This window comes from Sceloporus undulatus, chromosome 2, assembly GCF_019175285.1.
Source record: "Sceloporus undulatus isolate JIND9_A2432 ecotype Alabama chromosome 2, SceUnd_v1.1, whole genome shotgun sequence".
NCBI lineage: Eukaryota > Metazoa > Chordata > Lepidosauria > Squamata > Phrynosomatidae > Sceloporus > Sceloporus undulatus.
The window spans coordinates 259,006,897-259,033,282 of NC_056523.1; the positions used below are offsets into that span (position 1 = coordinate 259,006,897).

Consider the following 26,386-nt stretch of genomic DNA (forward strand, 5'->3'; position numbering starts at 1 on the left):
TTTAAGCTGGACCCAGTCTCTAATCCACTCAAGACAACACGCATGATAGTATAATCTATAATTTGGCAACCCTACTCCTCCTCTCTCTCTACTGTCCTGTAATATTTTGAGTTTGATTCTTGATCTCTTTTTATCCCATATAAATTTGGTTATCTCTTTATCCCATTGTTTGAACGGACTATCATTTGTTATGATGGGCAAATTTTGGAATAGAAATAATAATTTAGGAGTGATACACATTTGTATTGCAGCTATTTTCCCTAGCCAAGAAATTTGCAGTTTCCCCCAATTTTTTAAATCCTTTTTAATAGTGTTCCATAAGGGTATATAATTGTTTTTGAATAAATCTGAATTTTTTCTGGTAATGTTAATCCCCAAATATTTAACTTTATTTTTGATTTCAAAGTTGGAAATAGATTTAATTTTTTCACACTCTTTCTGATCTATGTTTAAGGGTAATATAATCGATTTTTCTCGGTTAATCTTTAAACCCGCATATCTACCATATTCATCTATTGTGTTTAGCAATTGTGAGATATCATCCACAGGGTCTGATAAGATAATCGCCAAATCATCTGCATATGCTAAAACTTTGTATTCAAAACTCTTGATCTTTATTCCCTTAATTTTATTATCCCGTCTAATTTTGTTATTTAAGATTTCTAATGCCGTAATAAATAATAAGGGGGATAATGGACAGCCTTGCCTGGTCCCTTTCTCTATCTGGATACTTTTAGTTTTTTCACCGTTAATCAATATTTTGGCATTTTGGTCTTTATAGATTTCCTTTATCCATTTTACATAATTTTCTCCTAATTCCATTTTCTTTAGTACTGTTAACATAAAGTCCCAATGCAAATTGTCGAAAGCTTTTTGAGCGTCTAATAGTATTACGGCCACATGTTTGTCAGGTCTTTTTTCACAATATTCGATTAGGTTTATAAGAGTTCTTATATTATCTTTGATTTGCCTTTTTGGTAAAAACCCACATTGATCTCTATCAAACCAATCTTTCAATATACTTTTTAATCTTAAAGCTAAAATTGATGTAAAAATTTTGTAGTCCACATTTAATAGTGCTATTGGCCTATAATTTTTTGGGTCATCCAATTGTTTATCTTGTTTAGGGATCAGCGTAATGTATGATGATTTCCATGTATCTGGTATTTTTCCAATTAAAATTCCATTTATGACTCTTTGTAAAGGGACCACTAAATTAGATGAGATATCAGAAATAATGGATGCGATTAAAAGTCTCAAAGCAAATAAATCTCCAGGTCCTGATGGTCTTACAGCCCTGTATTATCAAAAATACATTTTTATTGATTCATAAAAACTATAAACACATGCCATATTTAAAACAAAATTTTCTTTTCTTGGGATCATGAACTCATAAGTTAATCATAGTAACTATTACTGTTAAATATTATTTGAATTTAACATGTTTATTTCACATTTAATGGAATAATACAAGGCCTTTGACAGTAAACTGTGATATGCTGAACCATCAGACCTCACATCGAGTCTTCAATTTTCATACTTTCCCTCTGAATACATTTGAAATACTTTAAATCACTGAAACAGTAAATGTGATACATATTATAATCATATGTTTCTGTTTTCTTTTCTTTTTTTAGCGAAACAAAGTGTTTCTGAGATGCACATACTTCAGAACATGACATGGGGGAAATTAACTTTGACTTGCAGCTCCATTTCTAAGAAACTAATATTCATTTTCTTTCAGAACACCAAGTGTTTCCCATTAGGAAAAGAGGGGAAGAAGGGCAGGGCAAAAAGCTTTCTACATTGTTATTATTTAAGAGGTATAAAAATAATATATGCTACTTGAAACGTGTTCCATACTACGACGTTGACTGGAGGGGGGAAAAAGATGAGTCATTTGTCACTTACAGCACAATCCTAGCATATCTAGTCTAAAGTTCCATTGAGTTGAATAAGATTTACTCCAAAATATACTGGTATAGACTGCAAATTAAAAACATGTTGATGTAGAGCCATCATAAGAATGAATAGCCAAATTCTCAAAAAGGAACATAGGATAAGTTACAGAGTAAACATATACACAAAGCATCTCTAGTGATATAATGACATTTTCATTGCAATGTTCGACTGCTAGGTCTAAATAGAGTAAGACCACTGATTTTATGGGATTTATATTAGTGCTGAATTATCATTCACCTATGGAATTAGTAAATCTACTTTGGTTGGGACTAACAATTTATACCATTGTCTGAAGTTCATGCATCTGAGGGTGCATCCACCTTGTAGAAATAATGCAGCCTGACACAATTTTAATCCTACAGAATCCTGGAATTTGTAGTTTTGTAAGGCACTAGACTCTTTGTCAGAGAAGGCTAAAGAGCTTGTAAAACTACAAATCCCAGGAAGAGAAGTAAAAGATCCTCAATACCTAATTGATTTTTCCCCTGAGGCATGGTTATGTGAGATAACATCATGTTCTATCAGGCACAACTTGTTCAGCTGCCATCGTCCATTTCCCTGGGTGTGGACAGGGGAGGTATCACCTAATGGTGGGTTACAGCCAGAGGGACTGGCATCACAACTGGGAAAGAGAAAAGGGGCGGTTTCCTGCTCACCCAGCAGCCACACCTGACCCTAAGAGGGTCCTCCAGAGGCTGCAGCTCCCCTTAGTAGTGACAGCTGCTGGGAGGGTGGTGTCTTCGGGGTTCAGCATGGCTGCAGCCATATCAAACCCTTAAGACCTTTCCAGGTGGGGGGAGCAGCCACACTGGAACTTGAATGGGCACTCCGGAGACTGTAGACAACAGTCTGGGTAGAAGGTCAGCCAGGGGAGAGGACAAGACCATGTTAGTCTGAAAGTCAGTATGCAAAGGAATCTTGTAGCACCTTTAAGCACCTTTGAGACTAATCTTTCTTCTGAAAGAATGAATGAGCTTTCATAGACTTGAGCCTACCTCCTCAGATGCATAAGGTGGATGGAGAGTCTAGAGACAGACCTATATAAGCCAGTTGTGTGTGAGACATTTATCTTACCAAAATGTATGCTTTCATTTCAAGTTATTCTCCCTTGCTCTGCAATATAATTGGTGAATTTTATAAGAAACTTGGAGAAATTCTATCAGACTTTCCAATTAATTCAATTCCTGAAATTTTTGCTTTTTGTTTCAGGGGCTGGTCCTTTCCCTTCTTCTTCTTCTTACTCTCTGTCAAAAGTGAAGGGGATGGATGTTTTTTGTTTTGCAATTGTTTCTATAGGGACTTGCCCAGCATAAGCAGAATGTCTCTCAATTTTGAATCCTGAAAGAGGTCTTAGGAGCCTCCTTCAGTGTCTGAACTGATGGCCTGGATTTGTCCTCCAAGCAAGCTTGAAGAGCAGCAGAAGGAGTCAGGCTCCTTCTGGGTGTACCAGTGTTGCTCCATGGCTAAAGAAGGGCATGAGCAGATAGTCAGCAAAGCCATACGAAATGGCTTATTCTTCTCTGCCAGGGCGGCAGTCTGAAGGTGTCCTTTCCACCCAGGAGCTTTAAGATGGGAAGCTCTGTTATGCCTTGCTTACTGTGTAGAGATCAGGTAATCAGAAATTGAGTCAACCATGTGCCCCTTGCCAAGGGAGAGGGCACAATATGCATAACCATCAGAAAATGGAATCTTAACCCCACATTCAAAACACTTCTTGAAGTCCTTGGAGAATGAAAGGATGAACTGATGAACTAAGAAAAGCCAAAACTCTGAGACTACCTCCGATCCTACCATGGCAGCAATGTCATTGTATGAAAAGTAACTGTATGTTGGCAGGAAAATGGCTTATGTGTGTGCAGGAAAGGGGATGGGCTATCATCAAAATGCAACTCGAGAACCTCCTGAAGATGTCCATGAAGGCACAAAATGACCCATATGTGCGAATCACAGAGACCATGGAGAATACATATTGGTTCTGATTTTTTCCCCATCACTCCATTTTTCTTCCATCATTTAGAAGGTAATTGGGGAGAAGCAACGACTCTTTTTTGAAAGAGGATTTTGTGTAATTATATTAGGATGCAGTAATCTGTAAAATTTGGAGGATTTCAAGCATATTCTTTATCCTGCCTGATATCATGTGGTGTGGGCAGGATTTCTTTCCCTCCTCATTCTCTCCCATGCAGAACATCATTTATGGGAGTCATCCAACTGTCCAGAAGTTTGAAGGAACCAAGACAATAGAAACTGATATGGGAAATTATCTCTTGCCTGTTTTAGTAATTCATGGGAACAGAAAAACAACAACACCCTACCCTGTGCCTGAAAAACCATGGCTAGTATTCAAAATTCGTGGAAAATAAACCACAACAGAAGATACACTGTTAGGATATTTTAAAAAGAACACCTGATAAGAACATGTACAATGCCCACCAAACCACAAGGCTTTTCACCAATCCAGATGGGACCTGAGTTTGATCACTTCCATGACCAAAAGAACTTCTATTTTTCATGGAATGAAATGCAGTGGAAAGTCCCCATGAATTTCACCAATTCCTTCTTTAATCCTCTATACCACCTCTCTTAGGTCTCCTGAAGCCACCCACTATCTCAAATAGAAAGAGATTTTGAGAGAATATAGGTGAGACAGAAGAAATTGTTTTTTTAAAAAAAATCTCTCTCTCTCTCTCTCTCTGTCTCCAACATCAACAAAACTCCACTGAGTGCAAGTTTGATCCAACCCAATGCCTTTAGTGAATCTGAATCCAGTATCAAACATTGCATATAATTAATTAGGTACCCATCTGAAAGAATGTAGAACAACACAGTATTTAAGAAACAAGTTGTGTAGTTTAAAAAAAAATCCAGGGATATCTATATAAATTAGAACATTGCACCTGAGGCTATTGAAACACTAAAAAATGAAGTGTTTAAACACCAGAGCAAAACATCTTACTTCATAAATCTCAGAGCCAGAAAACAAAGGTAAACATTCTGAAGCAGTACCATATGAGTGGCAAATTCAATAAAGTAATTGACAGCAGCATTAAATATCTATTTTATATATATTCTATATCTGCCCACTTGGAAGGCAGTCCCTTTATGTGGTTTACTCCCAGGTAAATGGGTATATGACTGTGTGCAGCCTCAAAGAACTAACTTAACACATACACACACTAACTGTTATACATAAATCCCTCTCATGTAGAAACAATTATTTTTCATGCATCACAGAAAGCTGGCTTTTAGGCCCTCCTCCATCATGAAAACTCCTGCAATTTTCTTTGGGAATCACTTCTGACAAGTGTTTTCTGACATGAAGTACAGCACAATTCTTACATAAGGATTTGTTTTATAAAACCTAAAAGGGCACATCTGAATGAGTGTGATTTTGTACACTCAGACATATACATTAATTTGTGAAAGGGGGCACACAAATATAGAAGATAGATAGATGGCGGAAAACTCGACTTCTATGAAACAAGACACTATATAGAGAACATCTTCCTATAAAGTGGCAATACATGCAGCAAAGAAAGCTTTCTTTTCTGCACATATTGCGTCTGTGAATTCACATTGAGCTGATATGTTCAGGGTGGTGAAAGGTCTAACTCAGGCACACTAACTCAGGCATGACCTTCAGTAGCTCACTATGATGCTTTTAATAACCATTTTGGAGATAAAATCTCTTACATAAGAGCCAACTTAAATGCCATCATTAGAGCAGAAGTCAATAATGAAGTGGCCACAGACTCTGTGAGTGAGATTACACTGGTTCAGTTTGAACTGGTGAGTACTGCTGATATGGACAAGCTGCTGGGGCAAGTAAGGAGGACAACTTGCTTTCTTGATCCCGGTCCCTCTTAGTTGGTAATCCAGGGAGGAGATGCAATTAAGCTTCAAATACAAAATATCATAATGGATTTCTCAGGGAGGGGAACTTTCCTTCTTGTTTAAATGAGGCAGACGTTAGGCCACTGCTGAAAAAGCCCTCCCTGGATCATCTAGACCTTAATAATTACAGACCAGTATAAAATCGTCCTTTTTTTGTCAAGGTGATTGAGAAGGCAGTTGCCTTCCAACTACAAGTGGTCTTGAATGACACATACTTCCTCAATCCATGTCAAACTGGCCTCAGAGCAGGTTATGGAGTTCAGACTGCTATGGTTGCCTTAGTGGATGATCTTTGCCTAAGTATTGACAGGGGGAGTGTGCCCTTGCTGGTGCTCTTGGACTTCTCAGCAGTGTTCAGTACCCTCAATCATGGTATCCTTCTGAGGGGGTTGAAAATCAGAGGCATTGTGTTGCAGTGGTTCTAATCCTACCTCTCAGGCAGGTTCCAGATGGAGGTGCCTGGGGATAGCTGCTCCTCAAAAAAGGAGCTATTATACAGCATACCATAAGGTGCCATTTTATCCCCAATGATAATCAACATCTACATGAAACAACTGGGAGAGGTCATCCAGAGGCATGGTGTGGGACACCCAAATATACTTCTCCATGCCTTCAAAAACAGGTTCAGCTAAAGATAGTGTGTCTCCTCTGAATGAATGCTTGGAAAAGGTAATGGGCTGAATGAAGAAAAACAAACTGAAACTGAATCCAGACAAGACAGAGCATCTTACTATCAAGGGTGCTAATCTGGGGCTGGAGGTGTGCCAACCAGTTCTGGATGGGGTCACACTGCACTGAAAGACCATGTTAGCAGTTTGGGAGTGCTCCTGAATCCATCTCTCCAAATGTCAGGTCAGATACATACGATGGTCAAGAGTGCTTGTTATCAGCTACGGCTGATATGCCAACACCCTTTCCTAAAATTGGAGGACCTAAAATAGTAGTGCATGTATTGGTAACCTCAAGGCTGGACTTCTGCACTGGGATATCTTTGTACCAAGACTAGAAACTCCAACTGGTTCAGAATATGTCAGCCAGACTTATTACAGGTACATCCAGGAATGTTCACATTATACCAATCTTAAAATAACTCCGCTGGCTGCCAGTTAGTTTCTGGGCAAAGTACAAAGTGTTAGTACTGTAATCACCTGTAAAGCCCTACATGGTTTGGGTCCATGATGGTGTTTAAAGCAGCATTAGAGACACATCTCCTCTGGCAGGCCTGCCCAGTCAATTTTAAATCATGACTTTTCATTTGTATATTTTAAAGAATGTGCACAGATATTTTAATGTTTTTACAGTACTGTATTTTAACTTGCTTTTATGTTCTCTCTCTCTCTCTTTCTTTATTATGTTTGTATTTTAACATGTTATACCTATTGGCCCATTGGGGGGGGGGGGGCAAAATATGCCATTAGATCACATGTTGTTAGGCAATCATGACACCAGAAAATGTAGGATCATTTGATTTTTGCCGAATTCTTATTCAGGCTAGATGGTACCAAAAATGGATAGGTCAAAAAATTAGGTGGCATAGTGGAGCCAGTATGGCATAGCAGATTTAGTGCTGGACTCAAGATGAAGACTGCAAACAAAATTAATCACTGGTATGTTTGTACGTATCAAATAACAACTAGGAATGTATACTGGAATAAAGAAACAACAGTGAAAATCCACTGAATTTTGTTTTTCATTCAATGTAGGTCCCTGAAATACTTAAATAAAGGCAAAACTCAGGGAGCATTTCTTCTACAAGTAGAGCAGTATTTTGTAGGGGTAGGTCCTCTTACACAATTTATTGTCTTCTCCCTAAAATTCATTTCTGCAGAATATATTCATACACTTAAAGAACATACAACATGCTTTGCCCTACCATAAATAATGGTAGGCTGAGGGCAGCAGTTTTCTTTTATGATTATTGGTCCTTCTGTTCTGTTACTTGGTTCTGTCATGATGCAATTACTAGTGCTATGAAATATTAACTGTTATGAAATATAAATTGACATGACCGCATAACAGCCCACTTGACAAACACAGCAAGTAGAATGAGACTCGCCTTTCATGATGCAACTGTATTCTTCAAGAAAATGCCCGTCTGGGCATCGACAGGGGAAGCGTGTCCCTGTTGGTGCTCTTGGACATCTCAGCAGCTTTCGATACCATAGACCATGGTATCCTTCTGGGGCACCTGGCAGAGGTGGGAATCGGGGGCACTGCGCTCCAGTGGTTCCGGTCCTACCTCTCTGGGAGGTCCCAGATGGTGCAGCTGGGAGACGTGTGCTCTGATGAGAGGCCCCTTAAAACTGGGGTCCCTCAAGGAGCCATTCTGTCTCCCATGCTATTTAACATTTACATGAAACCGCTGGGAGAGATCATCCGGAGACATGGGGCGCGGGGTTATCAGTACGCTGATGACACTCAAATAATTTTCTCTATGTCTCCGACTGATACAGTGACTGAGGATGGCGTCTCTCCTCTCGTGGCGTGCCTGGAGTCAGTAATGGGCTGGATGAGGGAAAACCGACTCAAGCTGAATCCAGAGAAAACGGAGGTACTTGTGATAGGTTCCCCTGGTCCGGGAATGGCGGTGGTTCCACCTGTCCTGAACGGGGTCACACTTCCTGTGAAGGACTCCGTGTGCAATCTGGGGGTGCTTCTTGACTCGTCGCTTCACCTGACTGCTCAGGTGAATGCGACGGTCAAGAACACCTGTTATCAGCTTCGGCTTATTCGCCAGCTGCGCCCATACCTGGCCCAGAGGGACCTTGAAACTGTGGTACACGCTCTGGTAACCTCGAGATTGGACTTCTGCAACGCACTCTACATGGGGCAACCCTTATACCAAACCCGGAAGCTACAATTGGTACAGAATATGGCAGCCAGGCTGGTCACTGGTATTTCCAGGGCCAGCCATATTACACAGGTGCTAAAAGATCTGCATTGGCTGCCTATTCGCTTCCGGGCACAATATAAGGTGTTGGTGATTACCTATAAAGCCCTAAATGGCTTGGGCCCAGGATACCTGAAGGACCGTCTCTTCCCATACATTCCGTCCCGCACCCTCAGAACATCTGGGCAGCAACTACTTAGGGTTCCAGGGGCTAGGCTTACCTCCACTACGAGGAAGTCATTTTCCATCGCCGCCCCGGCCCTTTGGAACACGCTGCCCACAGAGCTCCGCTCGGCCACCTCCCTGGCCCAATTTAGAAGGGATTTAAAAACCTTCCTTTTCCATGCAGCATTCCCCGATTAAAGTCCTAATAGGCCTCCCTTCCTCTTTAATGGCAAGGAGACTGGCTACGGGGTTTTTATTCTGTTTTTATTGTATTTGTATGTATGCTTTGTTTATTGTATTGTTTTTATCATGCTGTTAACCGCTCTGATCTTTGGAAGGGCGGTATAAAAATAAAATTTTTATTTATTATTATTATTTATATGAATAACAAAACCACATGAATACTCTAACTGTACAGATCTTTCTCGGATGTTTGGTAGAGGAATATGGAGAAATCCCAAAACTGCTGAGATTTTAATTAAGACTGTTTTCTTGGTGTGGTAAAGTGCACCTCAAAGATTCTCCTACTTCCTCAAGAAAAACTGTTTTTGTGCCAAGTGAATATATTTTACCTCCCTTTCTGAAGCTAAGCACTCCCATACAACAAATAGAACAGGGTAAGATGATTGGTTGCAATGACAAAGGGGCTTAACAGACGGCCCCTTTGGAGCAGCCTGCAGCTGTCCCTTTCCTCACCAGATTGGGGCCACAGCAACTACACGCCATGGACCTGATCTGGCCTTTCCACAGCGCAAAAAGAAGCTGCAAAATGTAGCTCCTTTTTGTGCTGCAGAAAGGGCACCCTAGCCACCGCATCGTCATCTTTTCAGTGCTCCTTTGGCTCAGCATGTTAAACGCTGCACCAATGGAGTACTGTGATACCCCTGCCGTGCAGTTAGGTGCACAATGTGATGCCAGTGTGGGGGTGACCAGCATGCGTATGCCACAACCCCACGCTGCCTCCATGACAGTGTATAACGCTGGACTAAAGAGGCTCAAAACAATCCACCCAATTCCATTACTTCTACTGCAAAGCAGCAAATACTGCATTTTTATATACTGCATATTTTAAATTAAGGGATACAACCCATGCAAGAAGTTGAACCATTTTTTTCCAAGGACATGGAGAAAAATGAGAAAAATATTTATTTTGTGATTAACCATGCAAGAATGAATGAAGTCAGTACTTGAATTCCTAACTGGTAGCCACCAGTAGAACACCAACTGTATCAGTTGAGGGAGCCTCAAAAGAACACCCATGCATTCCAATCCAGAATGCAAGTATTATTTCAGAAATAGTCTGAGCTCACATTTTGCTAACTTGGGAAAACATGGTGCTTGCTCCTTCCTCCCCTCCTCCACCATGGCTATTGAGCCCTTGTTTTCTTACTGGGGCCAGGATGATGTATTCCACAGCCCCTGAGGGGGGCTATGCAGTACCCACCCCCAAGAGTTTGTAAAAAATACTTACTTAGTTTTGATGCTTTCCTAACACCCCTCTGCTGCCCTCTTTTCCGTCACTGCCCCTTGGATGTTTCCACCCCCTGAAGGGGGTGGTACCACTCACTTTGGGAATCCCAGTTCTAAATGATCCTCCCTGCTTGCATCACGTAAAATGCTACTTCAAATCTATCAGCCTCATAAGGCTAGGCAGACAGAGATAAGGTCAAAAGAATTCTATTCAGTTGCATCTACCTTTGCCAACAAAGACACATCAAGTTCCAGAACTGGACTATTTTATGTATCATCCAGCAGAGCTGGCTCCAGGAGAGCTGTTTTCAGTTGTCAGGGGCCTCTTACATTCTAACCCCCAAGAAGGAAACAAAGACCACTTGACAGTTCTCTTTGAGGAATTCACAAGACACTTTGCAGACAAAATCACTCAGATTCACTCTTACTTGGATGCTGTAGTTGACACAGGTCAAGTGAATGTAATCATAGTGCCTGCTTGTCCAATATTATTGGGATAAGTGTGAATTTGTGCAGCCTGAGGATGTGGATACGATCCTTGGAGAAGTGAGGGTCACCACGTGCATACTTGATCCTTGCCCTTCCTGGCTCCTGAAATCAGCCAGAGGGAGACTGGCCAAGTGGGTAAGGCCAATTTCCATCCTTCCTAAAGGAGGCTGTGGTGAGGCCACTACTGAAAAAGACCTCCCTGGATCCCACCATTCTCAATAACTTTCGGCCAGTCTCTAACTTTCCATTATTGGGCCAGTGGTAGCCTCCCAGCTCCAGGGATTTCTGGATGAAACAGCTTATCTAGATCCATTCCAATCTAGTTTCAGGCCTGGCTATGGAACAGAGCCAGCTTTGGTCACCTTGGTGGATGACCTCCACAGGGAACTAGATAGGGAGACTGTGTCCCTGTTGGTCCTGCTAGATCTCTCAGCAGCTTTCAGTACTATCAACCATGAGAGCTCTAGCAGGATCAATAGGGATGGGACTTGGGGGCACTCCTATGCAGTGGGTCCAGTCTATTTTGGAGGGGCAGACTCAGAAGGTAGTGTTGGGGGACTCCTGTTCAACTCCTTGACTTTTGGCCTTGGGGTTCCACAGCATTCTGTTTTGTCCCCCGTGTTGTTTAAAATCTACATGAAACCACTGGGATAGGTCATCCGGAGTTTTGGGGGTGCCATGTCATCAGTATGCAGATGACACCCAACTCTATCTCTCCTTTCCATCTGACTCCAAGGAAGCCACCTCTGTGCTGAACCAGTGTCTCCTGTCAGTAATGGACTGGACGAGGGCAAACAAATTGAAGCTTAATCCAGACAAGACAGAGATGTTCCTGGTCAGTTGTAAGGCAGATCAGGAAATTGGGGCTGTGCCTGACCTGGATGGGGTTATATCCTCCTGAAATCTTAGGCTCACAGCTTGGGTGTGCTCTTGGACTCAACTCTGACCCTGGATGCCCAGGTTTCAGCAGTGGCTAGGAGCTCATTTGTACAATTAACTTTTTACTGTTTTAATTGGACTATTTTAATTATATATATTGAGCCTCCTTGTATCCCAACTTGGAAGAAAGGTGGGATAAAAATAAAATAATATAAAATAAATAAATAAATTTAAAACTTAGTTTTTTAAAAAGGCTGTTATCAACTATTCTTGTAATTGATTGGGACAGAATGGAAAGCTGTCAGTTTTCCAATTGGGGTCAAATTTGGAGTTCCCAACCCATCATGAAACTTGTGTGGGAAAAGAAACAGCTTAACTAAAGTTTTCTGTTCCCAGCACAATATAAACTGTGCACTTTTTCAGCACTGTGCAAGAATTTAAGAAACTACTCAGCTTTGCAGTAAAAGCATATGCAATCTTTTCACTATGCACAAAAAACTGCACAGTGCCACCCATTTACATTTATTTATATAGACCTTTGTGCATTTTGCACAAAATACAAACTAAATTGTTGTATCTCTATTCAAACAACATGGTGAAGGGTTCAATATCATGGTTGCAGCTTTTCCCAATTTAAATGTTGCATAACCTAAATGTTGTGCAGAAGGAAAACAAACTTGGGCTAATGTTCACTACAGTCACATGTGGGGTACTTTTGATTTTGTTTTTTGATGTAAAAATACAGTAAAAATGTAGAATAAAAACAAAAACGGCACAACAAAAATCTTACATAAAAAGGAGCAATCTTGCACAATAACAAGGATAATCAACCTTGCATGTCTTTTTGTATTTTTTACTGATCAAGAATTAAAGCAGTTCATCAGTTTTGCTTTTAAACTAGTTAAAAATATTCATCACATATATTAAGATTAACTTCGCAAATCTATTTACAGTGCTACATTTTAAAGGCTTTTGGAGTTAATATAATTTTTCTGGCCACTTACCAACAGTATCACATGGTTCATCTTTATGCACACAGAAATCCTTCCTAAAATTGGGAGGGGAAAAAAGACAAACACTTCAGAAAAAAATCTTGCTGTCAAAGCGCTAACAACTGTGGGGCCCATTTGCACATAATTTAACAGTGTAATAGTTTATAAATTACTTCCTTTTTTTAATGACAGTGAATTTAAATCCTGTAGCTTGAATCAATGTATATTCAGCATGTAAAAAACTCACACTTTTGCTTCTAAATCTACTGTGTATGTAATGTCAGCATTATAATTCTCTCATGTCATCTGAAATTCACTGTTTTGCCTGTTTCCCCATTGAAGCCTCAGAACATGGAACTGAACACCTTCTCCTTTTTTTTAAGTATCACCATCTTCCTTTCTCTCTTTGTCATTTTCTGTATATAAAATTTTACATATATACATAGACCCTGTCTTTGTATGGTTAAAAATTAAAACTCAAGGAATGTAGATGTAGATGCAAGAAAATGAAAAATAATCCAAGCAATAAAATGGACTAAACAAACAGAAAATCCCACAGAGTATCACAAAACACCATAAAATTCTGTACAAATTCTGCAGTTCCTTGCTTAGAGCATCATTCATACTTACAGATTCATATAAATAAGTTAATAATAATAACTTCTCATTTTTGTTTTATAAAGAGAAGGCAATGCTTAATAGGTATAGTCATTCCTTGGATACTGAATGAACAATATATTTAGGTATAATGCCAGATGGACAGACTCAATCACAGAGGCCATGAGCATACATCTGCAAGACTTAAGTAGAGAAGTGGAGGATAGGGGATCTTGGACATTTCTCATCCACAGGATTGCCATGAGTGAAGATCAACTCAAGGGAAGTTATAAACAATCATATATTGCACACAGTAAAAGAATAAGTTGAAAACATATATTTTGAACCAAGTACACTGATTCCTCTATAAAATATTGGTTTTGGCATAGAAAATGCATGCAGAAAAAACTACACATTTTTCTGCACAAAAATCCATGTGTTTATCCAAATGCAAGGCTGGTATCATGTTCAGCAGTTACAATATCATAAGCTAGGGTCAGTGTTACTGGGTGTATGATGTTGTAACTGCAGTGGATTTATATTTGCATTTTTACAATTGTGTCAGCACTGGCTGCCTGTTCTGATGGCACTTCATGCCCAGAAGCATGTTCCAGACATCATTTCTCCAAAGCCTTGAAAATGTTTTAGTTGGAGGACTACTAGGCTGTGAAGATAGGTTGTGGGGGGCATCATCAGTCATAACTATGACAATGGAGCACCATGATGTTGATGCCGGATGTTGGCCATATATATTTCTGCTGTTTGTGTAAAAGTTACACAGTCTGCCTCAGCACACAGACTTTTTTTTACAGAAAACCACATCTAGAATCACAGAATCATGGAGTTGGAAAAGACCACAAGGGCCACCCAGTCCATGGAATATACAGTCACAGCACTGCCAACAGATGGCCATTGAGCTTTGGTTTAAAATACTCCAAAGAAGGAGACTCCACCACACTCTGAGGCATCATGTTCCTGTTAAACAGCTTTTTCTGCATGTATTTGCTGCACAAAACCCAAACTATTTGCTTGAGAAGCAGTGTGTTTTTCTGCAGAAATCAGTGTACTTTGCACCACACATGTTTTCTGTCCCCAAATATGTTTTCTGAGCTGAGAAACTATGTTTATATTTGCACAAATGATTTTTCTCCAGTCTGAAGTGCGAAGAATCTTGAGGCTGTTCCCCTCCTCCTAAGTGAGGTTTAACCAGTGTTATGGCATCATTATTTCATTAAAGATGGCAATATTTACAAATATGCTTCACATTCCTTAGGAATATTGTCCATCCAAGTCTGGAAAAAGCCTGGAGTCTCAGGAACACATACCTGTTACTGATATTAATATCAACACATATTTCAAGAATAAGATAACAAATATTCAATATAAAACCACAAAAATGTAGTTTGTAAAAACTTCAAGATTTATATTTATAAAACCTAGTATGTTAGATTACATGCAGATTTTTGTTTTGGCTGAATTTTATCTTGGTTGCGATATTCTTCCAAATGTTTAATTATGAGAGTTTGGGGAAATAGAACTGTTATGTTTTGGCAAGAGTGAACTGTACTTGCATCCTGTTTGCATTGAAAGAAATGTAAAACACTCCCTAATTTCCAAGAATAAAGATATATTCCTTTGAGAATAGAATACCTAATAAAAGTTTGTGATACTCTAGATAAACCTATAAATGTTTCATTATTTATTTGTTTCCTCATTTCAACAGAGGAATGTCGGAGGATTGTAGCCTTTGCATCTTAAATATACATTGCATCACTACTGAAATAACTGTTCTTCAAATCCTTTGGTATTATGAGAAAATGCTGGAATCACTTTCAACTTTCTTAAAACCTCAGTAGACCAAGAGTACCAAACATAGTAGAAACCCTAAAAATATATTTAAATGTGTGTGCTAACATGCATTTCAAATTTCAGTTCCAAAATCTAATCATTACATTGACAGGATACAAGTGTATGTAACTAAATAGATAACTGCAATTGGAAGATATGATGCAAAAAGGAACAAAATGCCTCAAAAGCACGTCGGGCTTAACCATCCCTAGCTCTTCCCACCTTGCCCTCTCTTTTCACTTCATCTATCCAGCCCTAACCATTTCATTCTGTCATCCAAAGCTCACCTCCATCATGAGCAACCTTTTAGTTTCTTGACTCCTAACATTTCTACAAAAGAGGTTCAAGATATTGCTCTTTGAGATAGGTTGACTGATTTTCTTATAAATACATTTTCTAGTGCAGATGGTACACAAGTGCTGTAATGGAGCTCCATCTGACAGAAATCTGAGTAGCCTTGTGCATTCTTCCTCCACCTCCTCTTTCAAAGACAGCATCACTGGTTTTGTTATTTCCTGTCCCTAAATTTACAGCATATGGAGGATGCCAAATTCAGCAATGGATTCTTCTTAACTCCTAAGTCAGCATTTTCTGTCTCATAACTATCTTGAACCACTAAGTATTTATTATCAGCACATATGCCGGTAGTTTGACACTGCTTTAACAGCCCAAGCTCCGTTCTATGGAATCCTGGATTTACCATTTGTTGGGGCATCAGAAATCTCTGACAGGGAAGTCTAAATAGCTCAAAAACTACAAATCCCAGAATTCCCTAGCATTATGACAGACATAAAGATAGTAATGCTGAACAATAAAATTTCTTAAATAATAAATTAAAAATTATAGTCCTTTTTCAGTAAAATGCTAGACTCCTTTTTATAATCTATTTCATAAAATATTTGGAAATCTGAAGGCTACGTGTCTAGGCATGAGAGAGATATTAAACCTTAAATTTAGGATGATTCATAATTGCACATTACAGTTGCTACAGAAGCTATGCAACCCTGTGCATATTGCCTAATGGAAGACACTAGTCTTATATTAAGCATGTCTGGCTTGAAGCACAATGGTCATCATCAACTCTTCTTGTCCTAGATCCCACTTTATTCAGAAATTTGGATAATATAAAACAGAAAAGACACTGTCCAAGATTTTTATTGAAAACAACAAAACATGATTAAATAGAAAACATCTAATCACTTATCTGGGAATAAGCTCCACAAAAACTCAATCAGACCTACTTCTAAAACTGACTTATATAAGACTGCACTGTTAGCCTCACTGATTTAACATTATTTCACATTCACGTTCTTGAAATACTGAGATAAATTCAATGCATATCTTACCTAGAAGAAGCCCACTAAATTGTGTTCAAGGAAATTTGTTAGTTGTGACTAAAGCTACATCTCCACTGCAGAAATAAAACAGTTTGACACTGCTTTAACAGTCCAAGTTCCATTCTGTGGAATCCTGGGATTTGTCATTTTTGGGGCATCAAAGCACTCTGATAGGGAAAGCTAAATAGCTCAAAAATTACAAATCTAAGAATTCCATAATATGGAGCCATGGCTAATAAAGCAGGGCCAAACTGCACTATTTTTGAAGTATAGTCACATACCAACACATCCTTTTCATTTCAGTGCTGTTCCTTTAAGTATGACTAATGTTTGCTTTGGTCAGGGATTGTGATCATGGATCCCTTAACCCTAGCCAACACAGTCAATGATGAAGCATGCTAGGACTTGAAGTGCAACAACTTCTGGAGAATTGCATGACTCCTGCCCCTGCTTTAGGTTATGGTCTCAGCAATCCTTCTTTCTTTCTCTCATGAATACATAGTCATACACCAAGTTCCATTAATTTTTTTTCCAAAATTGAAACTATTGCTAGAGGGGAATTTGGGAGATTTTAATATCTATTTAAATTTTGCAAAGTTTTGCCTTAATTTATAGATTATTCCACTGTTTTGCTTCATTTAATAGTGTATCGAGTATTTCTCTAAAATAATCTCACCTGTGAAATCTGGAGCCCACAATAGGACTACACCTAAGTCTTCTCTACTATCAGGAAAAGCATATATCTTTCACAAGAGATTTACCAAGTTTAAAGAGGGAATAAGAGACCTTTATTCAAGCAGGAGTGCAGTATAATTTTTAAGAGATTTATGACAGATTTCTAAAGCTTAAATGAGGTGACTAATGGCAGAAAAGAATCTGAGGCAAGAATGGGCAACTATGACTCTGTCATTTCCATAAATTATACTTTACTCATAAATTTTTAAACCTATTAAATACAGCACTAGAAGAGGTCCTTGGGGCAATGCAAAAGTTAAATATCCAGCTACTCAAGATAAAGCTTACTATTATACAGGAACCTCTTTTAAAAGTACAAATAAAATACAGTAGGCAGTTAAGGTATGTAAAGAGGGACAACACAGCAAATGACAAAAAAATAACAGCAGAGGGAATTATATAAGAAACTTTGTACACTAATTTCATTTAGAAAATTTTTATAGAACTCAAGCCAACTATTCAAACTGTATTTTATACTTTTACTTCTATTAAAATTTATTCATACAGCAAGCAGCAATTACAAGTTAACATAATAAGAAATATTAACAAGCCAAAAATTAGAGTAACTTATTACAGCATTTTAAATCAATCTGAAATTATCTCTAGGCTACTGTATGGGTCCACCTGTGTAAGTTGCTGCAGGATGGGCTTTCTGGCTGCTAGAGTCCTGTTGCCAAAGTCTTTGCAGGACTAGGTCTAAGCTGCCAGAGTCCTGGGAAGGGCCAGGGCTAGCCAACAAGCACAGCCAGCTGTATTCATGCATGACAGCTGGAGTAGCTGAAGGTACATTCATTTAAAAGTTGCATTTGCCTTTCCACAGCAACATAGTCTTTTGTGCTGCATGTAGTTGTTGCAGAGTATTTTGTCTTGTTAACATATTTAACTTTTGCATTGCCCCAAGGACCTCTTCTAGTGCTGTATTTAATAGGTTTAAAAATTTATGAGTAAAGTATAATTTATGGAAATGACAGAGTATTTTGTCTTGTTAACCTTACTGTGTTTAGATCTGGTCTGCTTCTTGACTCTGCCTCGTATTGAAACACTTCAGTTTCAGCTCCTGATATTTTATCTCATGAGTTAGAGGTTTTGCTTTACACAGACTCCCATTAGGTGGTGTTGCATAAGATATTACAAATGTATTACAAAATGACAAGGATCTGAGCCAGTTCTTTTTTTTTAAAAAAAATAAATAAATGTTGTACAGTGGACCCGTGTTATACGCTGGAGTTTGCTTCCAAGATCCCCTGTGAATAACAAAATCCGTGGATGTTCAAGTCCCATTAAATATAATGACATAGCAAAATGGTGTCCCTTATAAAAATTGGAAAATCAAGGTTTGATATTTGAAATTTATACTTTTTTTGAACATTTTCAAACCGTGGATGCTTGAAACCATGTATAAAACATCCGTGTATAAGAAGGGCTGACTGTACAAGATCCTTTGGAAGACCTGTTACAAGTCACCTCTGAGGAAAAGTTACAGTATATTAAATTGTCTTCTATCTAAGTTTTTCAGTTATGTTCCCTTTTATATCTGCTTTCTTTCTTTATTTTTGCTTTAGAAATTTCCATTACTGATTGACAACAAGACTGTCTGCATCAAGCTCACTATCCTTAGTATAAGAAAATTAATACTTGTACTTCACCTGGTGATTAATATGGCTGCATCGACTGGTGACACATCTTCACCCCAGCTTGTTGACATCTCTAAATGGATGTCATTTTTCTTACCAAATTCTTCATGTTGCCATTTGCAAAAACTCTCCAGCATTTTTTCACCATGATGTCCAATATACATATCTGTCTGAAAAAATGCAATATTTAGTTTAGATGGAGGTATCTGCATAGCATATAATAAAATGTTCCCAAAAATATAGTAACAGAGAACTTATCTCTATATAGTATTTTAGAAAAATCCAGTTGCTATATACCACTATATTATGTACAGTGCGCACTTGCTTTACGCGGAGGATCCATTCCGGACTCCCCCGCGTAAAGCAAATACTGAGCATGCTCAAGCCTTATTTAAATGAATGGGGCTCGTGTATGTGGTGGCGTGGTGGTGCGGCAGTGCATGGGTGCACACCCCATTAATCCAAATGGGACGCGTCACCCCTTGCACCCCGCGCGTTCCCGCATGGCTTTCAGTGTAAGCTGAAAGCCACATATGACGTGGGCGCACTGTACCTTCAAGTCATTTCTGACTTATGACAACCTAAAGGCAAAGCTATCATGGAGTTTTCTTGGAAAGCTTTGTTCAGAGGATTGCCTTCTCCTGAGGTTGAAAGCATGTGACTTGCTCAAGGTCACCCAACAGATTTCATAGCCAAGATGGGAATCAAACCCTGGTCTCCAGAGTCGTAGTCCAATATTCAAATCACAGTGCCACACTGGCTCACACCACTATACACCAATATCTTGGTATATTTTTTCAAAAAAATATTTTCCATGACAATGCTTTCCTTCATACCTCAGTAAAAATAAAATGTTTGATTGTCGACATATTTTTCATTACTTCAGGCAATTTCCACAAATAGGTCTGAATTGTTTTTGAGGTAAATTACATATTTCAAACAAGTGGAGAGATTAATGTGCATGTCCATTATCATTAACTTTAAAATAATATGATTGGAAATCCATTGTACATTTATGCAATAATGCTGTTTGTTTCAAAAATAAACATATTCATTATCTTACTAGCATTGCCTTACTAATTCCACACCTGATACTGAACTATCACACAAAGCCTACTCAGAACTGAAAACATAATTTATGTTCTCAAAGGTATGCACAGTTCAGAACGTAATGGTGGTCTGTAAAATAATTTACACAAAGAAGAACAAAATTTGGGCATGAGGCAGAATTAGAATATTATAGCAAGGCAATTTAAGTAGGGCTATACCAAACATTCATAGCAATAATAATAATAATAATAATAATAATAATAATAATAATAATAATAATAATAATAATATTTGTATCCCGCCTCTCCCTATTTGAGGATCGAAGCGGGGAACAGCAAATCAATAACAGTAACATAAACAATAAATAAACAATTAAAAAAGCATAGCCATCTTTACCATTGTCATAGCCAAGCCCTCACACATGACCTTACTTATTACCATCACTAGCCCATGATCTGAGCAGGGTTAAGCACCTTGGCACAGCACACCTCAGACAATGTGCTGACAGTGCTTGTCACAATGCCTTGGAGTATTTTCATGATTATAACTCACACAATTTCTTTATTTCAAATCCAGAGAGCCAGAACAGACTAGCTCTAAAAGCTGACTTCCTAATGTTTTGGGGGTGCGGCATTTATATGCCACAAACCTCCAAGACATCTTGAAGCCACCCAGCTATTTACATATGGGCAGCTTCAAGAACCTCTGGCGCCCCAGCGTTTATATGCTATACGCTGCTGGAGTGCCTTGCAACCAGCTTCAAGCTGCTGTAGGGTGTAAAAGCTGGCTTTCCTGCTCATTTTTCAGGCAGCTTCAAGGCGGATTGGGGCCGTGGCATGCGGTTGCTGGGGCCACAATCCACCTTAGGAAGGGGGGTCCAAGCTGCCCTTTCTGGCCATCTATTTCGGCCCATAGTCTTTCTAAGAAAAAGTCTAATTTCTCTCCATTGTGACACCAATGGGAAAAAATGAAGTTAATTTAGAAATGAAGCACTATTGACACCAGGACCCATGGTGGCACAGTGGTTAAATGCTAGTACTGCAACCACAAGTTTTTAAGTTCATTCCCAGGGCTCCAAGATTCGGCCTTCATAGATTGGTAAAATTAGTACCCAGCTTGTTGGGGGCAATTGGCTTACAGATTGTAAACCACTTCAAGAGTGCTGCGTTCACTATGAAATGGTAAAGAAATGTAAATGCTAAATGCTGTTGACAACCCTGGTACCAAGAAGAAAGTGTACTGGGAACAGCACTTGGCAAGAACTTTTTGCCTAAATCACTGAATTATTAACTCACTGGGTGTCTTTCCTTTTTAATTTCTAAGTATTGATGGCTCTGCCTCTGACAGATTCTAGAAGACAGAAAGACCTAGAAAGAAGGAGGAGGAGGATTGAAAGAAATCCATCACGTGGTTCCATTACTCGGCAACAAAACCCAGCAGTAGAATAGCTGGGAAGCAACTGAAAAAATGGAGAGCAATTGAAAAATAATGTATGGGCATAAAAAGTTCTGGTATGGAAAACAAAAAGGTGGGAAATTGATTTATTCCAAAGCAAGCATTTCAAGTACTTGTTGAGAACCAAAGAGAGTGCAGTCACACTTTTTCTTGTTTAGAGGCACTCCCCAATCACTAAAAGTAGAGGGGTGCTTTCTGCTGCTTAATGTACTTCTTCTTATTATTATTATTATTATTATTATTAAGCTTTATTTATATAGTGCTGTAAATTTACACAGCACTGTACTTACATACTTCCCCTTTTGTCTCTGCCCTAATTATATCAGCAAGTGCTGCATATTCCTTGTAAGTATTGTTTACTGCACATCCTTTATATGTACTGTTTACTCTAAAATCTTTACATGGAAAAGATAAATGCAGTACTTTCTTACTGGAGTCTCATGAAGCAGAACAAGCTTAGTCACTCGAAGGTTCACTTGAACTCCAAGGCTCTTGTGTTGGAAAAGGTTAAACACCTAAAAACAAGAAGGAAAGAATAAAAGACTTAAAATACTTCTAGAAAATTTAAAATCATAGGTTGATAAGAACAGAAACATATAATTTTGTGATCTGATAAGTTACAGTGTGATCCTGCAGGAGCTCACATAAATACTGAATTTCTGTATGTTTGGAACAGTTTCCTCATTTATTTGGTAGCTATCTAATTTGTATATGCACATTATGGGCCCAAACCAGGCCAAAATAAAGCTGCTTTGGACCACTTTGGAAGTATTCTTTTTAAATGGTGCATGTGTCCTAAGAGGCCAGAAGCCACACCAAAGCCACACTCCAATCCTAAGGACTGAAGTGCAGGTTTGGCACAACTTCTGGCCTCTTAAGATGCATGTGTCATTTAAACAGCATACCTCCAAATTGACCCGAAGCAGCTTTACTTTGGCCTGTCTTTTCAGGCCTATATTTCTTTGTCAAAATTACACCATGTTCACATTACACCACACAAAGTTCTGTTTTTTTGGTGTGGGGAAGGGATGTTTCCAACTATACAAGGACTATCAAAACAAACGAACATTATGAAGCAGCAGTGGGGAAAAGACAAGCTGATATAGCTTAAAATCTACCTGTGTCAAATGTCGCTGACAAGGGTTGAAAAGGATATCCCTGTGAGAATGACACACTGAGATATCAATTCTATCATAAAAGTTAGTGGTAGTTAGTAATAATAATTAATAATTTGTTTTATTTATATACCGCTATTCCAAAGATCATAGCGGTGAACAGCAAGTAAGCTAATTAGCAAGTAAGCTAATTTGCCCCCCAACAGTCTGGGTACTCATTTTAGCGACCTCGGAAGGATGCAAGCCTGAGTCAAGCTTGGGCCCTTTTGCTGGTCTTGAACTCGCAACCTTGTGGTTTTGAGTGAATGGCTGCAGTACAGGCATTTAACCACTGCGCCACCAGGGCTCCTGGTGTCAATTTATTCTCTTACTGGTAAGTTCCAAATTTCCTTACCATGTTTAGAATTGTTAGAATAAATCTTCTTGCTGCATCTGCTCCATGATATGAAACCATAGCTGGATCTGCAACGACTACAGTCTCCACATTATATTCTTGAGGTAATTTATAGGAATATCTCTTTCCTCGTCCACTCTCTGGTCCCCTTTGACCTTTGGCTCTTCTTTTCTCTGCAATAGAAACAGGAAACAAACATATGAACATACAAAGCTGCCATATACCAACCACTGTTTCATCTAGATCAGTATTATCTAAACAGATGGGCACCTCTCCAAAGTTTTAGGATGGAGCCTCTTCCTTGAAACCCCACACCCTACTGGGTACTGAATCTAGAATCTTCTGCATACAGAGCAGAACAGACACTTAATGTATACTCTAGAATTCAAAAATATAGCCATGTTAATATGTAGAATCAGTATATAGAGACATCTTGTAGCACCTTCGAGACTAAGTGAAAGAAAGAAGTTGGCAGCATGAGCTTTCGCAGACTTCAGTCTACAGTCACCCTTCTTATACACAGATTTTTAATACATGGATTCAAGCATCCATGGTTTGAAAATGTTCAAAAAAAGTATACATTTCAAATATCAAACCTTGACTTTCCATTTTTTATAAGGGACATCATTTTGCTATGTCATTATATTTAATGAGACTTGAGCATCCACGGATTTTGTTATCCACGGGGGATCGTGGAACCAAACCCCAAGAGTCCACTGTACTTTCTCAGATGCATTTAGTGGAGTGGAAACCAGGGGCAGACATATAGTACCATTGGTTTGTGAGAATGTCAATTCAAATTCACAATCATTTGTGTATGAAATGAAGTAGCAAATCCAGTTTTAATTATGTTCATTAGTGAACAAAGACATTGGGAACTGGCCAATGTGTATGGAAATGAAGAGGCAAGACTAGTTTGGCTTTGGAAACTAACCTGTAGATGGGAAGAATAGATGAGTGTAGAATGCCCCCCACCCCGAGGATGGGTTCACAGTGTTGAAATGTGTGTAGTGAGTCAGGAAACCATTATCCCTGTTCAGTCCATTGCTAAGCGACTGTTGTTTATAGATGAATTCCAATTCTGCTGTTTCTCTTTCCAATGAGGAGATAGACTGAACTCTACAAAAGCTCATACTGCCAACTTCTTTTCTTTCAGTTAGTCTCAAAGGTGCTACAAAACCTCTCTACATACTGATTCTACAGATTAACACAGCTGTATCTTTGAATTCTAATCCTTACTAGTGGTTGTAGGAGTACAGATATCTACACACAGAATCTTAAGACACCTAATTTAAGATTAAACAGCATGTTATTTGACAGAAGCACTAGCAATTTATGTGCATCTTTCTTAAAAAAACCCTTCCCTTCTGAAATCTAATTCCTCCCTCCAACAATCTGAATCTCCTTTGCTGGTTCCCCAGATAAGACGACTTCAGCGAGGCCTTCTGTGATTAAGTAAGGGAGAGAGACATTCTCCAAACTTCCCTTCTCACATGCTGAGGATGCCAAAACAATGAGGTCAGATGATGATGTAAAGGAGTAGCAGACACTACATTTAGCTTCCCTTTCATGCCTTCCCTTCTGCTTGGAATGGTAGTATGGTCTATAAAGGTCCTTCCTGGGCACCAGTTCATTTCATACCTCTGAAAAAGTAGATCTAGTCTATGAAAACTCATGCTACAAATTCTTTCACACAGTCTCAAAGGTGCTGCAAGATCCCTTTGCATAAGCACATGTAAATTTCACACAGAATAAGTCCTGATTTATGAATATGCATTGAAAACTATACTTTTTGAAAACTTTCTTACAGCAGGAAAAAAATTGTTACAATTACCTGTTGCTTCTTTTGAGAAGAAATTTTGTGAAGTATTAACATTAATTGTGAGCAGCTCAACCCAAAACTTACTTTGCAGCCAAGACTGAAATAAATTGCTACTCCTGAACCTGTGCCCTTAATCAACGTCCACCTCCTACCCACAAAGTGGAACTGTCAAAAGAGTTGCTTTCATCATGATGTCCTGTCTTTGGCTGAACTGGAAGCCTGTGATATGCACCATTCTTACTCTCCTAGAGCTCTATGATATTGGAGAATATTGTCTGCACCATAGTCATCACTGAATTTCAGAAGAAATTACAGTTGAGGATAGGTTCAAGGAGAGCCACTGCAGACACACACCTTCCCATCGCTAAGAGGTTGCTTTTATATTATAGAAAAAAATCCAGTACATCTTTACACTAGAATTGGCTTCCCAGCTCATTCTAATCAACATTTGTTTTTAAAAAGACACAATTTAATACAACTTATGTGTTACTTTACATATTTAGAAGCATGCATATGCACATACTACAGCAATGGTTCCCAGACTTGAGTCCCCAGATGTTTATGAACCTCAGCTCTCAGTAGTCTTGGCCACTGCCTCTGCAGACAAGAGCTTTTGAGAGCTGTAGTCCAACAACAGAACCATTACAGCACAGGACCATAACTGCTTGATGCAATCACAACTCTGCATTTCCATGTCCTCAATGTATGACATCAAATAAAATAACATGGAAAGCCGCTTCGCATATTGCAGGTACATAGCATCTATAGTTGGTATACTCTACATTTGTATGTGGATTCTGAAGCAGTCACCTTTATTTTCCTTTTGTATGTAAAAAACAATCAGACAACAACAATTTCTTTCAAAAAAACAGTTAAATGTATTTATATACATGAATATGAACAGGATTTTTTTCAGAATGGAGAAAAAGTTATTAATGAAATATAATGCAATCCTTTCTCAGTTTTCCTTCTCTGAATTCTGAAGGCGTAAAAGAATCAGAATTAGTTTTTTGTGGGTTTTTCAGGCTATGTGGCCATGTTCTAGAAGAGTTTATTCAGAGAGATTATCTGAAGATGCCAGCCACAGATGCTGACGAAACGTCAGGAATAAACTCTTCTAGAACATGGCCACATAGCCTGAAAAAACCACAAAAAACTATGGATGCTGGCCATGAAAGCCTTTGAGAATCAGAATTGTGTTTTAATTTACTAAAAAAGAGAGGTGAGGAGAGAGAATGCTGGTTAAGCCTAATAAATATATTTTTGTGATAAAAGACCGGTGAAAATACTTTTGCTACATTCTTTCTTTGACTCCACTGATGGTGGTGTATCTGGTATACTTGCACTGTTGTTGCTGTTTTCGAAAATATTTTTCAACAAAAGGTTATTATGTACACAACTGTCACATTTAATAGTTTTCTTTCATTTCAGGAGATTATTCATTCCAGCAACATTCTCTGTTCAAAATTGCTCTATTTCCCCATGGTCTCTCAGTGGGAATTCCTGCAAACTGAATAACCTCTTTAAGTGCAACCAAAGCATATAGAGTAAGTGCAATGCCAGACCACACAGACGAGAGAGAAAAACAAGGAAGGTTGTGTTTGTGCAGGAGGAGGGGGGAGGCATACAGAACAAAACAATAAAAAACAATAAAAGTT

General features: G+C 38.7%; 1 protein-coding gene across 3 annotated transcripts in view; it reads right to left on the reverse strand.

The window, feature by feature from the left end:
* The window catches only part of ADAMTS19 (ADAM metallopeptidase with thrombospondin type 1 motif 19), a 157,964-nt gene that overhangs the window by 92,261 nt on the left and 39,317 nt on the right, over nt 1–26,386 (reverse strand). For all 3 annotated transcript variants that reach the window (XM_042453892.1, XM_042453891.1, XM_042453893.1), the window contains 4 exons: nt 22,907–23,079; nt 21,829–21,912; nt 18,905–19,062; nt 12,754–12,797 (listed from right to left, as the gene is read on the reverse strand). In XM_042453892.1, the coding sequence (XP_042309826.1) occupies nt 12,754–12,797; nt 18,905–19,062; nt 21,829–21,912; nt 22,907–23,079 (459 nt within the window). The remainder of the gene's footprint in view (nt 1–12,753; nt 12,798–18,904; nt 19,063–21,828; nt 21,913–22,906; nt 23,080–26,386) is intronic.